The sequence below is a fragment of the Mastacembelus armatus genome, chromosome 8 (assembly GCF_900324485.2).
Source record: "Mastacembelus armatus chromosome 8, fMasArm1.2, whole genome shotgun sequence".
Taxonomy (NCBI): domain Eukaryota; kingdom Metazoa; phylum Chordata; class Actinopteri; order Synbranchiformes; family Mastacembelidae; genus Mastacembelus; species Mastacembelus armatus.
Window position 1 is genome coordinate 12,537,486 of NC_046640.1, and position 17,784 is coordinate 12,555,269.

At 38.6% G+C, this 17,784-nt stretch overlaps 1 protein-coding gene across 1 annotated transcript; it reads right to left on the reverse strand.

Moving 5' to 3' along the window:
- Positions 1 to 2,211: 2,211 nt before the first annotated feature.
- On the reverse strand, positions 2,212 to 15,598 carry usp31 (ubiquitin specific peptidase 31). The gene is made up of 16 exons (XM_026326154.2): positions 14,513 to 15,598; positions 14,096 to 14,230; positions 13,664 to 13,758; positions 13,484 to 13,576; positions 12,985 to 13,120; positions 12,472 to 12,619; positions 12,204 to 12,384; positions 11,908 to 12,019; positions 11,657 to 11,751; positions 10,735 to 10,812; positions 9,697 to 9,826; positions 9,198 to 9,317; positions 7,991 to 8,216; positions 7,732 to 7,890; positions 7,355 to 7,507; positions 2,212 to 6,702 (listed from the first exon to the last, which is right to left on the reverse strand). Exons 1-16 carry the CDS (start codon positions 15,035 to 15,037, stop codon positions 5,216 to 5,218), a joined length of 3,873 nt encoding a protein of 1,290 aa, XP_026181939.1. The 5' UTR covers positions 15,038 to 15,598; the 3' UTR covers positions 2,212 to 5,215.
- Positions 15,599 to 17,784: the final 2,186 nt, after the last annotated feature.

The window sequence follows — 17,784 nt, forward strand, 5'->3', positions numbered from 1 at the left end:
TACATATACATATACATATATAGATAGATATATATAGATACATATATATTTACTTGACTTGTCTACATATTAGAGACTCAGCACATCTTGGATGCAGCTAAGAACATTGGTTGACAAGCTGTTGTCACTTAAGGGAATAAATGGAAGTTTTTTAATCACAAGACATATATACATACACAAATGAAGCTATTTAGTAACCACATAAAGATGATCACATCCAGAGTGTTGTCTCTGCTGGTGTACAACAGCTGGTATACAAAAGTAAGACTAAAAAAGAAACAAAAGACAGTAACCTACCACTTTGGTAGAAGCACCAAGAGAGCACAGATCAGCGTAAATACAAAAATAAAATAATGAGAAAAATATAAATATTAGCCTAAATGGTATAATGCTGAAAGCAACTATACTATTAAATAGATTTTAATACAGGTAAGATTTTTAAGTTTAACCCGTTCTATTGTACAGATGAAATTTTCTGTAATTTACAATTTCTAAATATTGGAATGGTGTGCAAATTAAGCAATGGAATATACCAGCCATGCTCAGCTTTCTACTATACACAGTCACAAGTTCTTGCATAGTTAATGAAATACATGCATTAGCGTTTTCATGCAATACTGCATTCCTTAATCATACTCTATTCTGACAAAAAATTAAAAAAGAAAACCACATAACTGCAGTGAAGAAAGCCACAGAGGGAAACCAATCAAGTAAAAATATTCTACATTAATTTTTGATATCTAGTTTCAACAGGTACTGTATATAGTGAATTAATTGGATATATCATTGTAACTTCTGGAGTACTTGTCTGGTCTTCATTGGCCTTTTGAACTCTCAAAAGTCAGTCATTTTGCACTTTTTGGTCATTCAAACTACAGTCTGATGAACATCAAACAAATATTGGATCATTGTTCTACCACTAGTATGTTGGTCAAGGTATAATAAAACGAATCAACAGTATTTTATGATTGGAAGCTAGTGATTAAAGCTTTTGTTTGACAGCAACTTCCTGTGGTATAATACAGGACAAGATGTCAAAGACATTCAAATCAATATAAGGGCTCTAAAACAGTGCTGCACTACAGACCTCTGTACAGCACTATCAAGAAACTACTGAATGATCTGCACACTGCAACGTTCATCTAACTTTATATGCTGTAAAAACAAAAGAAGAGCAGGCAATATGGTGGCCATAAACACATTTGAAAAATGGCTGGAAAATAACGGAATAGGCCAGTGCTTTTAGATTTTAGTTCTGCCTCATAAAAGCTTTAGGTGGATACAACAGGATCTCAAAGTTTGACCCATATTTACAGCAATATACAGTATAATTGACCATATCTACTTATCTTCTAAAAAACCAAAACAAAATATGAGTGTCAAAACTGAAGGGCCATCCCATCCCAATGCACTGGCTTCTGGCTACAGGAAAGGATTAATAATCCAACAACCTGCTAATGTACAATCCACTACAACTTAATTACAGACTTTAAAAAGAGGCAAATTAGATGAAAGCCAACATTACATAAAATTCCCCTGCTTTGATCCAAAGTGCCATGCACAGGTTCCTGATAGAATACAACGTTAAGTAGAAAAGAGCAGCTACAGGAATACCACATCATTTAAACAACAGGTATGTTATTTCTATGGTCTTTGGACAGCTTGAGCACAAATGTCATAATATTGTTCTAATGTTAGGATAGAATAAGGTTCTGTGAGACTGGAAAGTTATGAGGACACAGAAAAGTCACAGCTCTGCAGCAGGCATTGTAACACCTTAGGACTGCACACTATGTTAAGTCATTGAAGACCACAGTGATAAAAATGTCCTGAGGATATACAGGACATGGATTTAGTGTCAATAATAGCCACCACTTAACAGGTGAAGTGCCTGACAGAGTTTTTTCTGTTATCAAGTTGAATGCTCTGGTTTCACATATTTTAGATGTTTTTTGAGAAGCTTATTCAGAAACTACACACAGGAATAAACCGATCATTTGTGTTTGCTGTGTCTATGGCCTAATTAGTGTACACGGCCTAATTAGTGTACACAGCATATGGCTGTTAAACAGAAATAAAACATTGCAGGGTAGAATTTGGGTTAAAAGTGTTAACATACAAAAATGTTGCCAGCCAACTGTGCATGGGTGATCACTTTGCTGTGCATTCTTGAGTGTCTGGTTATGAAACAACCTGTAGTATTCAGTTAGCTATTCAACTTTTGCAAAAGGTGACATGACTATGTTGCCTACAGATTTTTTTTTTTTTTACATTGTAAAGAAAAGAAATGCTATCCAAATCCTGATTGAAAATAGTTTCTCCAAAAACAACGCCACACAGATCTATGCTGGACACATTAAGGCTGCCTATTTGCTCTGTACCGGCCATTTAAATACCATACTTAATCTTTAAATTGAGTGGTATTTCCTCTGAAACCATCTGAGAACAGTGTAAACCTGGGAGATGCTACAGAGAAACAGTAGAGAGAAATGCTGTAAACGTTCATGCTTAAAAGTAAAAACTACTTACTAATGGTTGGATTTTGATGGCATAACCACATTCATTCATTAAATACATACACCATGCTGGTATAAAATGTATGAATATTGCAATTACTGGTGGGCTTATTATTCTATAATGGTAAAGCCTAAAGTTCATAATGAAACCAGCAAGTTTAATGACAGCTCCTGTGGCACTATATGCTTCAATCAATTTGCTGCAAAACTAATACACAATGAAGTCAGATAGTCAAGAAAATTCAGCCTATATTTTCGTATTTGGACAACTACTCAGACACAATATAAATGCAGTTCTATGATTAATTAAATGGCTCATTACAAATATTCTGTTTCAGCCTCATGAAGAAAAAAGTGTCATCCTCTCCTGTGAAGTACCACGAGTTATAATAAACGCTGCCAACAGGTTTCTAGTTCACTGAAGTGTGTGTGGTCACAGTTGTGAATATCATTTAATTAAACATCAGTGCCAGAGGAGCAGCAGGTTGTTACAGCACCAGGTGTAGTAACGGGACGATTTCTTAAAATGGCCCCTGAAACATTGAGATGAATGTACCCTTTTACCATTTCAAGTCTAAGGCCTGTTGACACTACTTTATGATATGTCCCTAAATTATGTAAAGACAACATATTCAAAATTACACAGTTTTGTTAAGTGTGTGCATGTGTACGTGTGTACACACTCTGTTGACAGTTTATTAAGTACACATAGCTAAAACTGAGACAGTCTAATCTAACAGTCTTACAGTAAATCCTCCTACCTGACAGCGATAATGTTTAGTTTTTGCACCTGTTGACTTGTGTTGTGTTATACTGGCAGGCTTTTTTAAATTATTCTGTTCAGAATAGTGTAAATTACACAAGCACCTGCAACAGCAGCTACATATTCCAAAATAATCATACAGTTGAATCAACACCACACAAACAGACAACATTATCACTTTCAAGACTATTAGATTGGACTAATACACTGTCAACTGAGTGTATATTAACTGGATGTGTATGTGTGTGTGTGTGTGTATGTATATGTCTATATATATATATATATATATATATATATATATATATATGTGTGTGTGTGTGTGTGTGTGTGTCATATATATAAATATATATATATATGTATGACTTGTCTTTGCAAAAGAAAACTGTACAAAGTGCAAACAGTACAACATTCCTACTCAGTGATGCATACAGTAGTAGACTACTATGTTGCCAAAGGCAATTATTTGTTTCCATGTCCAGTACTGAAAGGCGCTTAAAATTATTTTTATGTTGCTCATGGAAAGAAAAAAAAGGGCTATATGATTTCTGTCATTCTCTTTGCAGACGTATCTACATTATTACATAATTCTGTTAAGTGTATTTTTTCTTTTCTATATTTGGGACTTTAAGGATTTCATTCTAAAACACACTATCTCTTTTGTGACAAAAGAAGTTAAACTTCTATACGCATTTAATAAAATACATTTCTATCAAAAGGGTACTATTATTAAACAAAAATAATGTTCAAAAATATTGGAAAACTTGCCTCAATTTGCATATCGATAATTACTTCTCATCTTAAATCTCTTTCTGTTTTGGTCAAGAGCCTGACATCATCTATGCATTTCACAGCTGTCACTTTAATGTTCATCATTAAGGTTTGTTAATTCTACTCCATCTCAATCTTTGATCATCTCAAGACAGTGTTAAAATACTTATGTGAACATATAGTCTACTAATGGCCCTTCCTCCATAGTTTTAGACAAAAACCACTCTCATTATCCCCATTTACCAATGTATACATGAGGTTTATGGAGAGTATGTGGGGAAGAGATTGTATATCTTATTAATAATCAATTTGATCAGTTTAAAAGAATGAAAAACTACTACAACCACTTGGCCGCAATTATTTCAGAATGGAACTCTTGACTATGAGAGTGTATGTGTGCAAAACTCTGTTTACTATTTTTCCAGAGGCTACTGTCAATGTAACGTTTCTGCTATCACTGTTGTCGAGATTAAAATGCTTATAGAACAGCAGTGAGGTTTAAGCATCAACAACCAGCTTGTTTGCATCCAACTGGAAGATTGTTAATCTATATATGTTCAATTGAAAAAAAAATGCATTATTGGTGCATACAAAATCAGTCCGTTTCTTATCCTTATCCAGGCTTATCCGCTGGGGTATTTTGCAATCAAACCGAACTAATGGTTTGCAGGTGGGCAGATATAATAAGGAAAGATAATCAAAATTAAAAGATTCGAGTAAGGAAGTCAGCTGTCATACAGACTTCTAGTACACACCATCAAATAAGTTGTGCTGTCCAGCTGATCTCATATGCCAGGCTGATGTAGTGTCCATGTCAGAAAACATGTAGTGTCCATGTCAGAAAACATAGTATCAAGCACTACATTACATTTGCTCGCATTAAAATTATATCTAATGCGCAAAGGTGTAATAGTCAATAATATACACAACACTAAAGTATGCTACAATATAAAATGCCATAATATACAGTATTCCATATTAGTGTACATTGTAACAGCTCAAAGCAGGTTGTCAATATTCAAACCTCAAAGCCATCAAATTCATTTTATATAAAACCATAGCATTAAAAAAAATGGGTCTCTTTACAAATATATCTGGTGCTCACTGAAACTTAGGCACAAAGAAAACAGCTGCATTATTTAAGTTTCATGAAACTACTATGGATATATCACTGAGGCCTCTGTGTTGTACGTGCAGGAGATTTCATGCTTGCTGACAGCTTTCGGGAAGATGCCATCTTCTCAAGAGGCTTCTTCCCGTGTGTGGGAGACTTGAGACTTACTTCAGAAGTGGAAGACTTGGACCTGCCTACGTTTAGTAGAGTGCGACTGAGAGAGCCTGGGGGTTTGGAAGACTCCTTTGTCTCTGACTTTACCTCACCTCTATTTGTGTCTGTTAAAGTCTGCAAAGATACAGAATCTCCTGTCTTTCCATTATCAGCACCTTTGTCCTTGGCTTGTCCATTCTGCTTACATGTCCTCTCTGAGGCCTTTTTGGCAAGCAGGGTGCTTTTTCCTAAATCAGCCGACCGGCGGCTTTCCCTTTGTCGGAGGGCACTCTTGAAGAAAGACAACCCTTTTTCCTCAGACTTGCTGCTGCGCTGCAGATCTTTAGTGGATACGCTTGGCGAGCGGAGGCTAGTCACAGAAGAACTGCTGCTAGAGCTCCTCACGGATCTCCTTTCAAGCCGGTTGCTTTCCCCACTCTTAGAGATTGAAGAGCGGACTACTGAGCTGCAACGGAGGTTGTCAGCTATAGGGCTAGTGTGCATAGAATCTCTGCTGTAGCTCCTTTCCACCAGTCTTTTCCGACTACTTGTAGAGCCTTTCTCTGAGACATTGGAATTCTTCTTTGCAGTTGGAGAGGGAGAAGCTGAGGACTGAGGTGTGGAACGGACACATGGCTTATGTTGTGGCGTTGATTCTAGAGTTGCCACTTTTGTTTTGGAGGGAGTCCCACTGGGTGTCGAGGTGCTTTTCTTAGCATTTACAGTTTTTTCTTTTGTATTGCTTACCTTTTTGCCTTTCACAGGGGTGCTGGAAGATGTCTCAGAAGTGGGGGTCTTCTGGGTTGAGCACAACCGTTTTTTGGAAGTTTTCTCTTGATCCACTTTGCTGGAGCTCTTTGTGGTGCCGGTGCTTTCTGCCTTTGAGGCAAATCCTCCAATACTGTTCTTACCTTTCTGTTCTTTCGAGGGAGTAGCTTGGGTGGGCAGTATGTTTTGGTCTATTGCTGTAATCTGGTTGTTGTTTTCAGTTGGCTCATTTTTAGTGCTCTTCTTTTCCACTGGCGTGGGAGCCCTGCAGTACATCATGTCCAGGAACCTTTTACTGTTGTCCTGATCACTAAAGTTGCTCTCCACCATCGACAGTGGTGTTCTACTGCCAAAATACCGTTCGTGTCTACTGTAGCTGCCAAAACAGGATGTTGAAACCTTGTCATCACAGGCCTCTCCTATCCTCTCCAGAGGAGGAGAACAACGAGAATCAAGGGAGAAACGTGAAGGCGAGTTAGCTCTCATGTGCAGTTTCGCAGAGAGAGACCATGAAGGCTTTATCCCACTGTCGCTGTAAGCTAAAGGACTAGCTATGGACGACCTGGAAGACAAGCTTTGACGTTGAATGCTCCTCACAAAAGGACGGACAGAGAATCCACCTTAAATCAGGGGAAATATTTTAGGAAACAATGTTAACTCAGCTAGACTGTAACTGGAAATCCTGATGTAATTCAAGTAACAATAGAAACTACACAGTTATCTGTGCCAAAATAGATTTAACAAGATTTGAGGGTGTAGAAAAAAGAATTAATCTACTACAATACTAACGACTTAATACTAATGTGTTAAAAATGTATTGCCATATTTAAAGATTTAGACACTCAATAAGCAATAGAAACTGGTTATTTAGCAAAATGCAGTACATCACAGTAACGGTTGCATTCTCCCTAGTGAGATCTGTGAAAGCTGCAGTTAAATACTAGTTTGACTTGCCAACATATTTGGGTCTACACTAACCCTGTATTCTAGAGTGTTCTGGAGGACTACATTTATATTAACCACAAACAGCAGCCCAGTACATCCGTCTCGATTTGTATTCATGTAGGTTGTCAGGCTTTCCACAGTATGACGGTGTTGCATGTTTTGATCCCAGTTAGATGTGACTTGTCACGTATGCCTCATCCTTGTAATAACGAGCCTTTCAATTTTAATGATGTATTTTTGGACTTTGTATATGAAAGTTCAGGTGTTCACATCTAACACCTGTAAATCAAATAAATGAACAGAAAACAAACATAAACATGGTCTCACCATCATCCTCACTACGCTCTCCTGGAAACTCTACTGACTCAGCCAGTGAGGCCAGAGAGGTGCGTCTGGACGAAGCTCCAGAAGCCAAGCTAGCAGGCCTGCTACCAGGCAACCTGTTGATCCAGTGATCACACAGGGAAGAACTAGTGGAACCTGTGCAAGAAATTATAAAAATCTGAGTCTTATAAAAACTTTTAAAACTTAAATACAGCCTATTATCTAGTTATTTCTTTTTCAGATATGACCAAAAGTTTCCATGTGTGTTTACAGGTCAGCAATACATAACGCAATAAAACTCACCATGGCCCTAATCACAACATTTTACTTCTTCTTATATAGAGCAGGTGGTAGACAAATAGTAAAAAACAGTTACTGACCAGCAACAGAGCTGTTGGCTGACCAGGAGGGAATAGCTGTCCTCCTCTGGTAGAACAGTATATAGGCCGTCTGCTGACACACATCATCGTCAGCTATTGGTGAAACCTCACTGTCATCAAAGCAATACCACTGACCATCAATTGAGTTTTTGCAATAAGCTGTAAGCACAAAGCAAAAAAGTACATTAAAATGGATCATAAGACATGATTTACCTCCTTGTTTTCTTAAAGAACCTGCTGCACTTGTTTGTAGCATTACCTGTGTAGTGGCCGCCATGCATATTCCCATGGTGGTTGCACACAGCATAAAGGTCATACAAGTAGTCATCGGGGTTCCTTCCCAGGCCATAGGGTCGTCTCCATGGTGACCAGTGGGAAGGTAAACTCCAGCTGCTTTGACTTCGTTTAACCACATGTGGTGCCATGTCCATGCCCATCAGTGGGAACCTCACCATGTTCTGCATCTTCACTCTCCGGTCCCCCTCCTGAAGACAAGGGCAAGATACAGACACAGAACACCATTTAAGAACTAAGGCCAGTTTACCTTTTGATAGCAATATACAGCAATTTTAGATGAGTGATATATAATAAATTTTCAGCCATAGGGTTTATTAATTGTTTCATGAAAATCACATTATAATAAACATTCAACAACTTGACTGATTATTTGAAATACCAGTCAGCACTATCCTGACATTTAAGATAAACCTATTTGTCTAACTCCTAAAGGATAAACAACAACAAACAAAATATACTGAAATGAGTTTAACACTGAAATTTTAAGTAAATAAGATCACAAATCCTGCTAGGAATTGATGCCAACTTTTACTTCACTCCCAGATCTCAAGTACCAATTCCTAACATCCTCCAAAAAACTACAACTTGCTCTTGATAATGAAAGAACAGGGTTTCCTCTAGAATTATTTTCAACAGTGGTGCAATTTTACACACACCTGGGTCTGTATTTACACATCAGTGGAGAAAAGATTTAAAACGACCTTAGTGCTGTTACAAACAGGGTTATTCATGTTCATCATTTAATGTGCGCGTTAACTTATCGGGTGCTTTTGACACCTGAAGGGCTCTGGAGGCCCAGACAGCTGAAGTGGTAAATGTCCAAGTATGAAATACCTCAACACAGAAACAGGAGTCTGACCTGAGACAGAGGCAAACACAACTGGTACTTTGAACACAGATCTAATGTGGTCATCTCAATATCGTAATTTAGTACTCTGCAAGCCAGTCTCCAATATACCAATGATGTCAGTTTCATGTGCTTTAATGTATTTCCTTCAATCAGAAATAGCCTGCGGTGCTGGTGCATCCTCATCCTGAATAAACACATTTGAATACATCCGAAACTAATTACCTATTCATTACACAAAGTCTGTTTGTTTGTAGTAATGTTGACTATAAATTCCTACTGTCACTTTTCATTTAAACTGTGTCTATATGAGCTGAAATACCTGTCTGAATCTCTTGAGATGCAGTATGAGCACATCCGGCAGCGTCCATAGGCTGAGCTTAATGCGGCCCTGCTGCAGCTGCTTGCAGTGGGGGCAGCGCCAGGCATCGTCTGGAGCCAGCTAAAACACACACAGCCCAAACAGCAGTCATCAAGGACACACTCCAACCACACTGCTTATAAAATATAATGAGGCCCTGAGTCTTTCTCATGTTTTTTTCTATTCTCCTCTGGTACATTCACAGGCAAGTTAAACCACAATGTATGTTTGTTCTCAGAATTTCTAGTTTATTGTAAAAATAGCATTAGGGGTCAATTACACAGTAAAACCACAATGGAAGGCCTTTTGAACTTCAGCAAAAGAATAAACAAGTGAGCAGACAAATGTTAAGGCTTTCTTCACATATTCTGACCACTGACGTGACAAAATGCCAAACTACATTTACTGCAGTAATTGACTGCATTTGCATATGCATCCATCTGAGTGGTCAAAATGTTACCTGCTCCTCCTTAGTGTAGAGCTGAAAGCACTGAGCAAGGGTGCAGGCCTGTGGCTGGTGATGTTGTTCCCTGTGCAGATACACACTCTCAGCATCAGGAATGTACTCCTCCTCAGTGTGTCCAAACAGACTGTGGGAACATGAAGTGTTGCCCATTCACTGTCCATTTATGTCATGTGAGGATCATAGGATCCCTGAGATTTAGATCAAGCTGCCTCCTACTGTATGTCAAAGTCAAATATTTTACATCATGAAATGATTTAACTGTTTAACACATTATGTTGTCCAATTTGTTCTTCGATATGTTTTGCCTATAATAATACAATGACCATATTCTAAACCTACTACTAGTACTTTTTATTTTTCTTGAAGTATCGGGTCTTGTTTAGGAGTAAAAGGGTCTTGGACAAACATCAACTAATAACAAGTCTGAGAGGATTCATTCAGTGCCTTGGTTTGTCTTAAATATGTTTGCCAAAGGCTGTCACTATGGTGCCAATGCAAAAACTGGTAATCAAAGTTGTCACAGACAAGAGTTCTAATAAAGATGCAACTTCCAACAGACCATAAAAAGTGTGTGCATGTGCAACAACCACACAACTTATTAATTAACTTACATTAACTGCTGCTAGGTTATGGCATATGTTTTTATAATGTTTAGTAACATTAAAACTGACTTGGTTGGTTAAATTGTGCTTTGGGCATAATTTCTTGGACAGCCAAGCCTCTTAACCCTACCTGTTAATCAATCTCCTTCAATAAAATTACACCAAATTACACATTCAATGTCATGTCCCCGAAGCAAGTTGTTAAAATGAGTGGTTTAACCTGCTATTGCAAAACACTATGGTTTAATCAAATGCCATTTGGTCTCTGCATGTCTCCCAAACTAGTTTTGCAACTATAGCTTTCAATATATTGTTCCCAATGCAGATTACAGCTATTACCTGCCCTTCCCTTCATTCTGTGCAAAACAAACACAGTGCACATAAAACAAGACTGATGACAAAACTAACACTAATTCATTCTTTTACTCACTAGTCCTTGGTCTCTTTATCCCACTCTACCACAATCTTCACATGTGGTGGTCCCCCTTGTCCACAGGACTTATATGCTCTATAGGGGAAACAACAACAGTGGGAAACAAATCAAGTTATTTAGGTGACTGTCATGTATAAAACTGTATTTATTGGCAAGTTATGTATTTATGGCAATACAATTCTAGACATTCTAGTCTTTATAAAAGCACCAATTAATCACACTAATGACTACAACTACTTTTATTTTAGTTACAGTCACGCACCTTTATAGACCAGCAATGTTGTGACTTGTTTTAGCTGTGAGAACTTATTTAGGTAATAAGCCAAACATGCTCAACTGACAAAATCCTGTTAAGGCCTGTCATCAAACCAAGTCTTTGAGGGGAACAGGGGCATGGGTGATAAGAGAAGATTAAAGGGCTAGATGGATGTAATTTTAACCTCTCCCAATTGCCTGGCTCAACTTTGTGTGCATTTGTTTATTCAGTTTTTGCTTTGATTTAACTTAACTCACTTTCACCTTTCACTGACATTGATGCCCAGAACATTGTGAGAAATGAGCCATGCTTTAAAACACAGAAGCATAAATAATTAAACCCCTTTAAAAATAATTACTGTGCTACTATGCACAAACTATCTGATTTTACAATATTTGTTTGAAATATTTTTGGCTTGAGGACTGTGTTTCCTTGGCTGCATCCCATTGAATGGGAGCCTGGCTGGCTCTGACACGATTTGACTTGCAGGAAAAAGAAAAGACTAAGGTAGAAACAAAGTAAAATATCATCCAAACATTTGATTCAATATCAATATCCAAATTGTATCTGAATGGTATTTTCTATGTTAATATGGCAGTGAAATTAATTATAGTATGCAAAATAAACTGCAATTTATGAAATCATGATGATGTCAGAACTGACCTTTCCACAGTTGGATGACACAGTGGTCGCTCATCTTGTGGAAGGAGGTAGGTGATGCCAACAACTCCAACCACCCGAAGACTGAAAGGTCCCACCTGAAATATACACTTAGCACTGTCAGTACTCCTGCAGATTTGACTAATTTTACAAGTTTCACGCTTGATGCTGCACATGTCTGTCCAATTTTTTAACTGGCTTAGCATGTGCAGCATCAACTTATAATATAGGGTCCAGACTGTTCCTCTTCCTACCTGAATGTAGACCCCAGGCCTCAAAAGATGACGCATTTTCTCCAGGATCTCTTTTTGTAGAGAATCCCAAGTCACAGTGCGCTCCATGTACAGTACAAAAGGCAGGCCAAACCTAAAACCATATGATGTACATATTTTCAGTTATGTGTTATAAATGTCCCCTTTGTTTACAAAACTTACTAACCCATTATTAGGGGACCTACCACACACAAACTTGGTGTTGGGTTACAATGATATACCCACTATTTATCAATGTGTGTTTTTCAAAGATAAGACAACACTGCAAGATTCTGTACCTCTTTCCTTGGTGGCCGGTACAAGCTCGGTTACACACCAAGAGAATAATTTTTTCAGGTCCCAGGTTTTTATTGGGTGATGCAGTGACAGGAGTCATGGCGCCCTGCATGAAAGATGGAGTCCTGCTGACATCTGGCCCATATTTCAAGTTGTTATGATTCAGGTTTGCCAGAAGACTTCCTGGGAAAGACAGATGGAGAAGTAAAGTTTCCTATCTATTAAAGTGTGAAAAAGCTGAATATTTGCAAAATATAAAGAAATAGTTGCCTCTTTTTGTGCGTATGCTTTCCAGTTTGAAGGTCTCTGGTGTCTCAAAGGCAAAGATAGAATCACTTTCTTGAATGATGTCAAGATCATCATCATCATCGCAAAATGAACGATGAAAACCATCATAGTACATTTCAGTCAAAACAAACTGAAAGAGAAAATAACACATTTAAAAATGTGTACCATTAATAGTATACATTTTAAGCATTGCTATATTGTTTTCTAAAAAAAACAAAACAAAACACAGTAACACTCCCTATTCCACCATAGCTGTCATTTACATTTAGTCTCATGGCATTTCACTCTGCCACTTCACATCAATGTTAGCACTCAGTTGTTGCAGCCCTAAGGATAAATCTGTTAATCTCCAGCTCATTCTATAAAAAACCTGGGATTTTAAGGAACTATTGCTCAAAGGTATAAGCCAAGTTAAGAACACTGAGCTTAGACTGTGTGACTGAAATATAGTCTCACTGTGTCAGACCCTGAGCTGATAGGTGACAGGAATAGCACCTGGTCCATTGGGATCTTGGTTTCACGTGACACGGCATCTCTGAGGCGATAGACGGTGCTGTTTAGAGGAACAGCAACTCCAATCCTCATGCAGTGAGAGTATTTCCCTTGGTAGACCACTGTCACATACAGGGGGCTGACAAAAAGAAGGTAACATAAATGAAAACGAAATCTAAAGTACTGCTTTAGCATTGTCCTGCTTTGACTTAAAGTATTTCTCCTGCTTTAAGGCAAAGGTTTACGATTTATTATACTGTAGCCATAAGAGCTCCTTGACAATGCTCTACAACACAACAAAATAAAGAACAAGATTTCACACTATATCCTTCCTCTTTACTCCTTGGCCTTCAGAAACCCTAAAAATGGTGACTTGTTTCGTTCTGCAAATCAAAAGTGCATGCTCCTGTCTGTACCTATTAACTGCTATAAACATCTGTCAGCTGAGCCCTGTTTACCGATCATCCTACCTGTTGTTGCACAACTGGGGAAAGTTACTTACCGTGTGTGTGGTAGGGGGATCGGTAAAGAGATACAAAGGAAGGGATCAAATGTATTGCTCTGCTTTTGGCAATGTGGGCAGGTGAGAGAAGACCTGTTATAGAAAAAAAAGTTATCTTATGAAAAGGAAAAAGTGGCAATATTGTCAGAAGGCAGAACTTCTACTGGAGGTAAAGCTTACCTGTACTGAGCCTGAAAAAGTTCTTGTACAAATGACCCAGCAGAGAGAGGAGGAGATGGCCCCTCTATGGTTTGGTCATGTTCTTCAATAGGTGGCTGAACAAATATGAACAGGTTTTATCAGTCAGATTTGTAACTCAAAAAAAAAAAAAAAAAAAAAAGTACTGGTGTATCAGGCTACATAAGCTATTGTGAAAGCCAAGCAGCCCTCTTATATGCTGCTGTTAGTGAGCAGTTCTACAGACTTAAGAAGCAAGATAAACACATTAACTGGCCTGTAAAAGCAGCTCATTTATCAAATAAAGTGAGTGAGAAGTCCTTAAAAACCTCAGACATATAAACATGTCCTGCGATAGAGACTTATGGCAAAGCCTGCATGGCAGAGCAGTCTGAGGAAAATGACCAAGCCCATACAAAAATCTTCTAAATTCACCTTTATAGCAGGCCTGATGTTGGGGTTGACTGTGTTCAGGTCCTCGTGCACTCTGTCCAGCAGCCACAGCAGAAACTCTTGAGCATCGTGCTGAGCGTTCCCTTTAAACTGTGTGGCATTTCTTGACACAGCATTCTGCAAACAACAGCAACAATCCCACATCATTACAGTGCATACAGGGCTACATCCTCTGTACTGTTTAGCATTAAATTTAAATCACAAACCTGCATAAACAGCTGATTCTACCAATCATTAATAACAACACTGGCAGAGGCCTTTTCCCATAGCTACTGCAACAACGACAGCACTAATTCATATTTAATACAATTTCTTGCACCTTCTTACATGTACACTTGTTGGGTCTAAAGTAAAGAGGCCACAGAGGAATAGATAAAGACAGCGTCTTGCCACTCTCACCTTAAAGTCCCTGCTGTGCTGGGGGGTGTACTCAAACGTCCATAAAGCCCGCACAAGTCCTGACAGCTGCTCTGTAACTTCTCCTTTGGCCAGAGGACCTTTTTTCTGCAGATGCACCCCATTTGTCTTTGGTTTGTCCTCATCCAGCTCCTCGTCTTTGTAGTGCTCCAATACGAGGTACTCTGCAAAAAGTTCAGTGTTACTGAGGCACTGCAGGATTGCATTCATGAAGCAGGTATTTCCGTGGTTTTTCAGACCAGACACTCCAGGAACTCTGTCTCCAGATAGCAAACACCCCAGGTCCCTATCGTTTATGGGCACGTCTTTATTTCCAGATTTAAAGGTGGAAAAACCTCCATCATCTTTGTCATCGTCTGTTTGTACTTCAGATCCAAAGTGGGACAAGGCTGTCAGTGTCCTCAGGACTCTGCTCATGAAACTGCCCACGGAGCGCACAGAGCCTCTCCTGAACAGCTTCTTGCTGAAGCTCGACTTCTTCTCCTTTGCTGCGACTTTGCAAGACATGATTTCTTTTTTCCACAGGCGTCCAGCTCAGACAGATGTAACGCCACAGAGCGGAACAAGAGTCACTTCAGCTGCCGCTATCTGCTGCCCCATCCCCAACCATGCAGCCAGCCAGCGAAGGTGTGGAGGTGAAGGTGTGTTAGCTCACCTTAGCTTGAAATAACATTTCAACTCAGGTGTCTTTAAAAACACGCGGGTACTTTTTTTTTTTCACTTGTCAGATAACATATCGTGCTGGCTGAGACCTAATGATTATCAGTCAACAAGCGCAACATAAACATAGCTCAGGTCAAGTCAGCTGTTAGTTGCCGCAGCTCGCTCTGGTTGTCTTGTTTTCGCCCCGCAGCGGTGAATCAACATCGGTTATGCTGATAGCACTGTTAGCTCAATTAGCTAACGCGAGCTAACAAGCGCCGCAGAAACAGCCACAGTCCTCTTCGGTCCAGCAGAAGCTGATAGTCCGCCATAGTATGCAGGTTACGCCAGCTGCATTAGAAAGTGTTTGGAAAATTTGCTTAACCTCACGTTTCTCGCATATTTGGAGACACATTTGGGCAAATCTGCCAAATAGCAAAAAAAAAAAAAATCGTTTTACTTCTTCTTCCTCTTGTTTGTGATGGAAGCTGCTCAGCCAGTTGACATGCGTGTTACCGCCACCTGGTGGCCCAGAGGCGAAGCAGCAACCTGGCTGTAAAACTAACCTACTAAAATATTGTTTCTTTTGAATAGATAGTCGCTAATTTATATAACATATAGTCATTCAGCAAAGCATAAACTCTGCCGTACACAGAATTAGGATTTCTTCAACTGTGAATATGTGTAGCATATCTACAAAAACACAATCAAAGTAAAAAAAATCACCAACATTTAACCTTTATCAATGTAAATATAGACTCTATAACTTTTATTATTCTCAGCTATGTGGTATCACGGATATCCAGAGGGGTACTGTTGGTCATAGCTGTTTTGTACTATAAAATGAGTATCTGCATTTATTCTATGTGCCACTTCTAATGGCATTTATTTTTGCTTTTCACAGGTAGACTGTACATTTACAGCCTATTTGTTTGCTTTGAGTGGGCGAAGCAGCTGTGATTAACCCTGAGTCAGCTTTTTGTTTTTCAATTTGAAGCTGATTATACTGAGCGAATCTGTGGAAGCTAAGGAGACGTCACCTTTTGTTGATCATCTTTCATATTAACTCATATTTTGAATGAGGTGGTAAGGTGGGTAGAGAATAAATTTATTTAATCAAGGATGGCCATGATCAAAAAACATGTTCATGCATCAAAACAAACAAAAATGAATAAAAGCTAAGGGAAATGCATGAGTACAACGGTGTCTCTGCTCCATCAGTTCACTCTTCTGCCTGAGGGAGGCACAAGAGGCATAGGAAAGGAAGAGCAGACAGGTAAAGCATGTGTATGAGATAGATTATATGTTATATACTAATGTTAGAAAAGATCTGATGATGGTTTTATTGTGTAGCAATATCATTCTATCAACACTTGCTTCAGTGTTGATCCACCAGTCATTTCCAGACAGATTTATTATAGTAGAAGCTTAGGGTAAATATTGTTTACCACACACTTCAAATGAGCTGCATTCTGTGGCTCACTCAGATGAGGTTCAAACTGGTTAGACGTGTTTTGCTGTTAATTTTAGGCTTTATCATAAGCATTGGTGCCACTGAGTTGACAGTGGATTGTGTGCCCCAAAACACATTCTTATACATTTGCACAGTTATAAGCTGCAACTGAAAGATTATACACTGGTGATATTGTGTGCTGAAAAAAATGAGACAACATATCATTTCATCGCCTTTTAAATGCCTGTATTTTTGTCATTCCTTTTTAGAATAGCTTCTTGTAGCTTCTCACATACTAAACAAAGTGGGTCAAATACGAGCGAGTGCATTTTTTAACCTGTCAACATTTGTCTAAATCCAAGTTACACAAAAAACTCAGGAACAGCTCATTGCCGTTTGTACTGTTTACCAGTTTGCCACAGTTTTACTTCACTGCCTTTATCAGCACAGTGTGACCTGAATGGCTCATGCTGCTGAACATGACATTTGTAAGCAATGCTGCTTAAAACTCCTGCTGGAATACACTTGAGACAAAATAACTGCACTTAAAAATCAAACAAACATGGCCACATGTAAATAGAGTGCAGTAACTTTAGTACTGCATCATCATAGGATTGAAATCCAACAAAAATGAAATGGTAGATTGTGTAATTTGGAATAGATCAGTAAAACAAGTGAAGAAATGAATCAAAACATGCAAAAATAAACATATTTCACATACCGGTGAAAATATGTCATTTGCAGTACATCCACTATAATTGCACCATTAAGTCATAGTTATGGGACTTAAATCAGATTGAGTGCTGGACTTGAAAGTCAGTTTTGCTTGTAACCAAATCCTTCACTTGTTACCATTGACACTTCAAGCAGTTGGAGCCAGCTGGGGAACTTCTCTAATGACGTGTCCATGGAAACAAGGCAAAGGGTCACATGTGTCTTATCAGTCAACGCAGGAAAATACGCAGCTCGATTTGGTGAGACTTTAAAATGACGTCAAAGCATATCAAAATCACAGAGAAGTATATACGTTTTGGTTTTTCCTTGTTAGTGCTTTAGGCTTTTGATGTAATTCTCCAGACTCCAGCTTTACAGTCCTTGTCAGCTTGTGTTTGTACTATTTGCCCGTTATTCGCACTCTTAACCAGTCATAGGAGAAAAT

Excerpts from the sequence above, each read along its gene's own strand:
- usp31 (XM_026326154.2), bottom strand. The coding sequence starts at position 15,037 with ATGTCTTGCAAAGTCGCAGCAAAGGAGAAGAAGTCGAGCTTCAGCAAG. Across the intron at positions 13,577-13,663 it reads CTTTTTCAGGCTCAGTACAG|GTCTTCTCTCACCTGCCCAC; the intron begins GTAAGCTTTACC and ends TTTCTATAACAG. Across the intron at positions 7,508-7,731 it reads AGCCAACAGCTCTGTTGCTG|GTTCCACTAGTTCTTCCCTG; the intron begins GTCAGTAACTGT and ends TTTCTTGCACAG.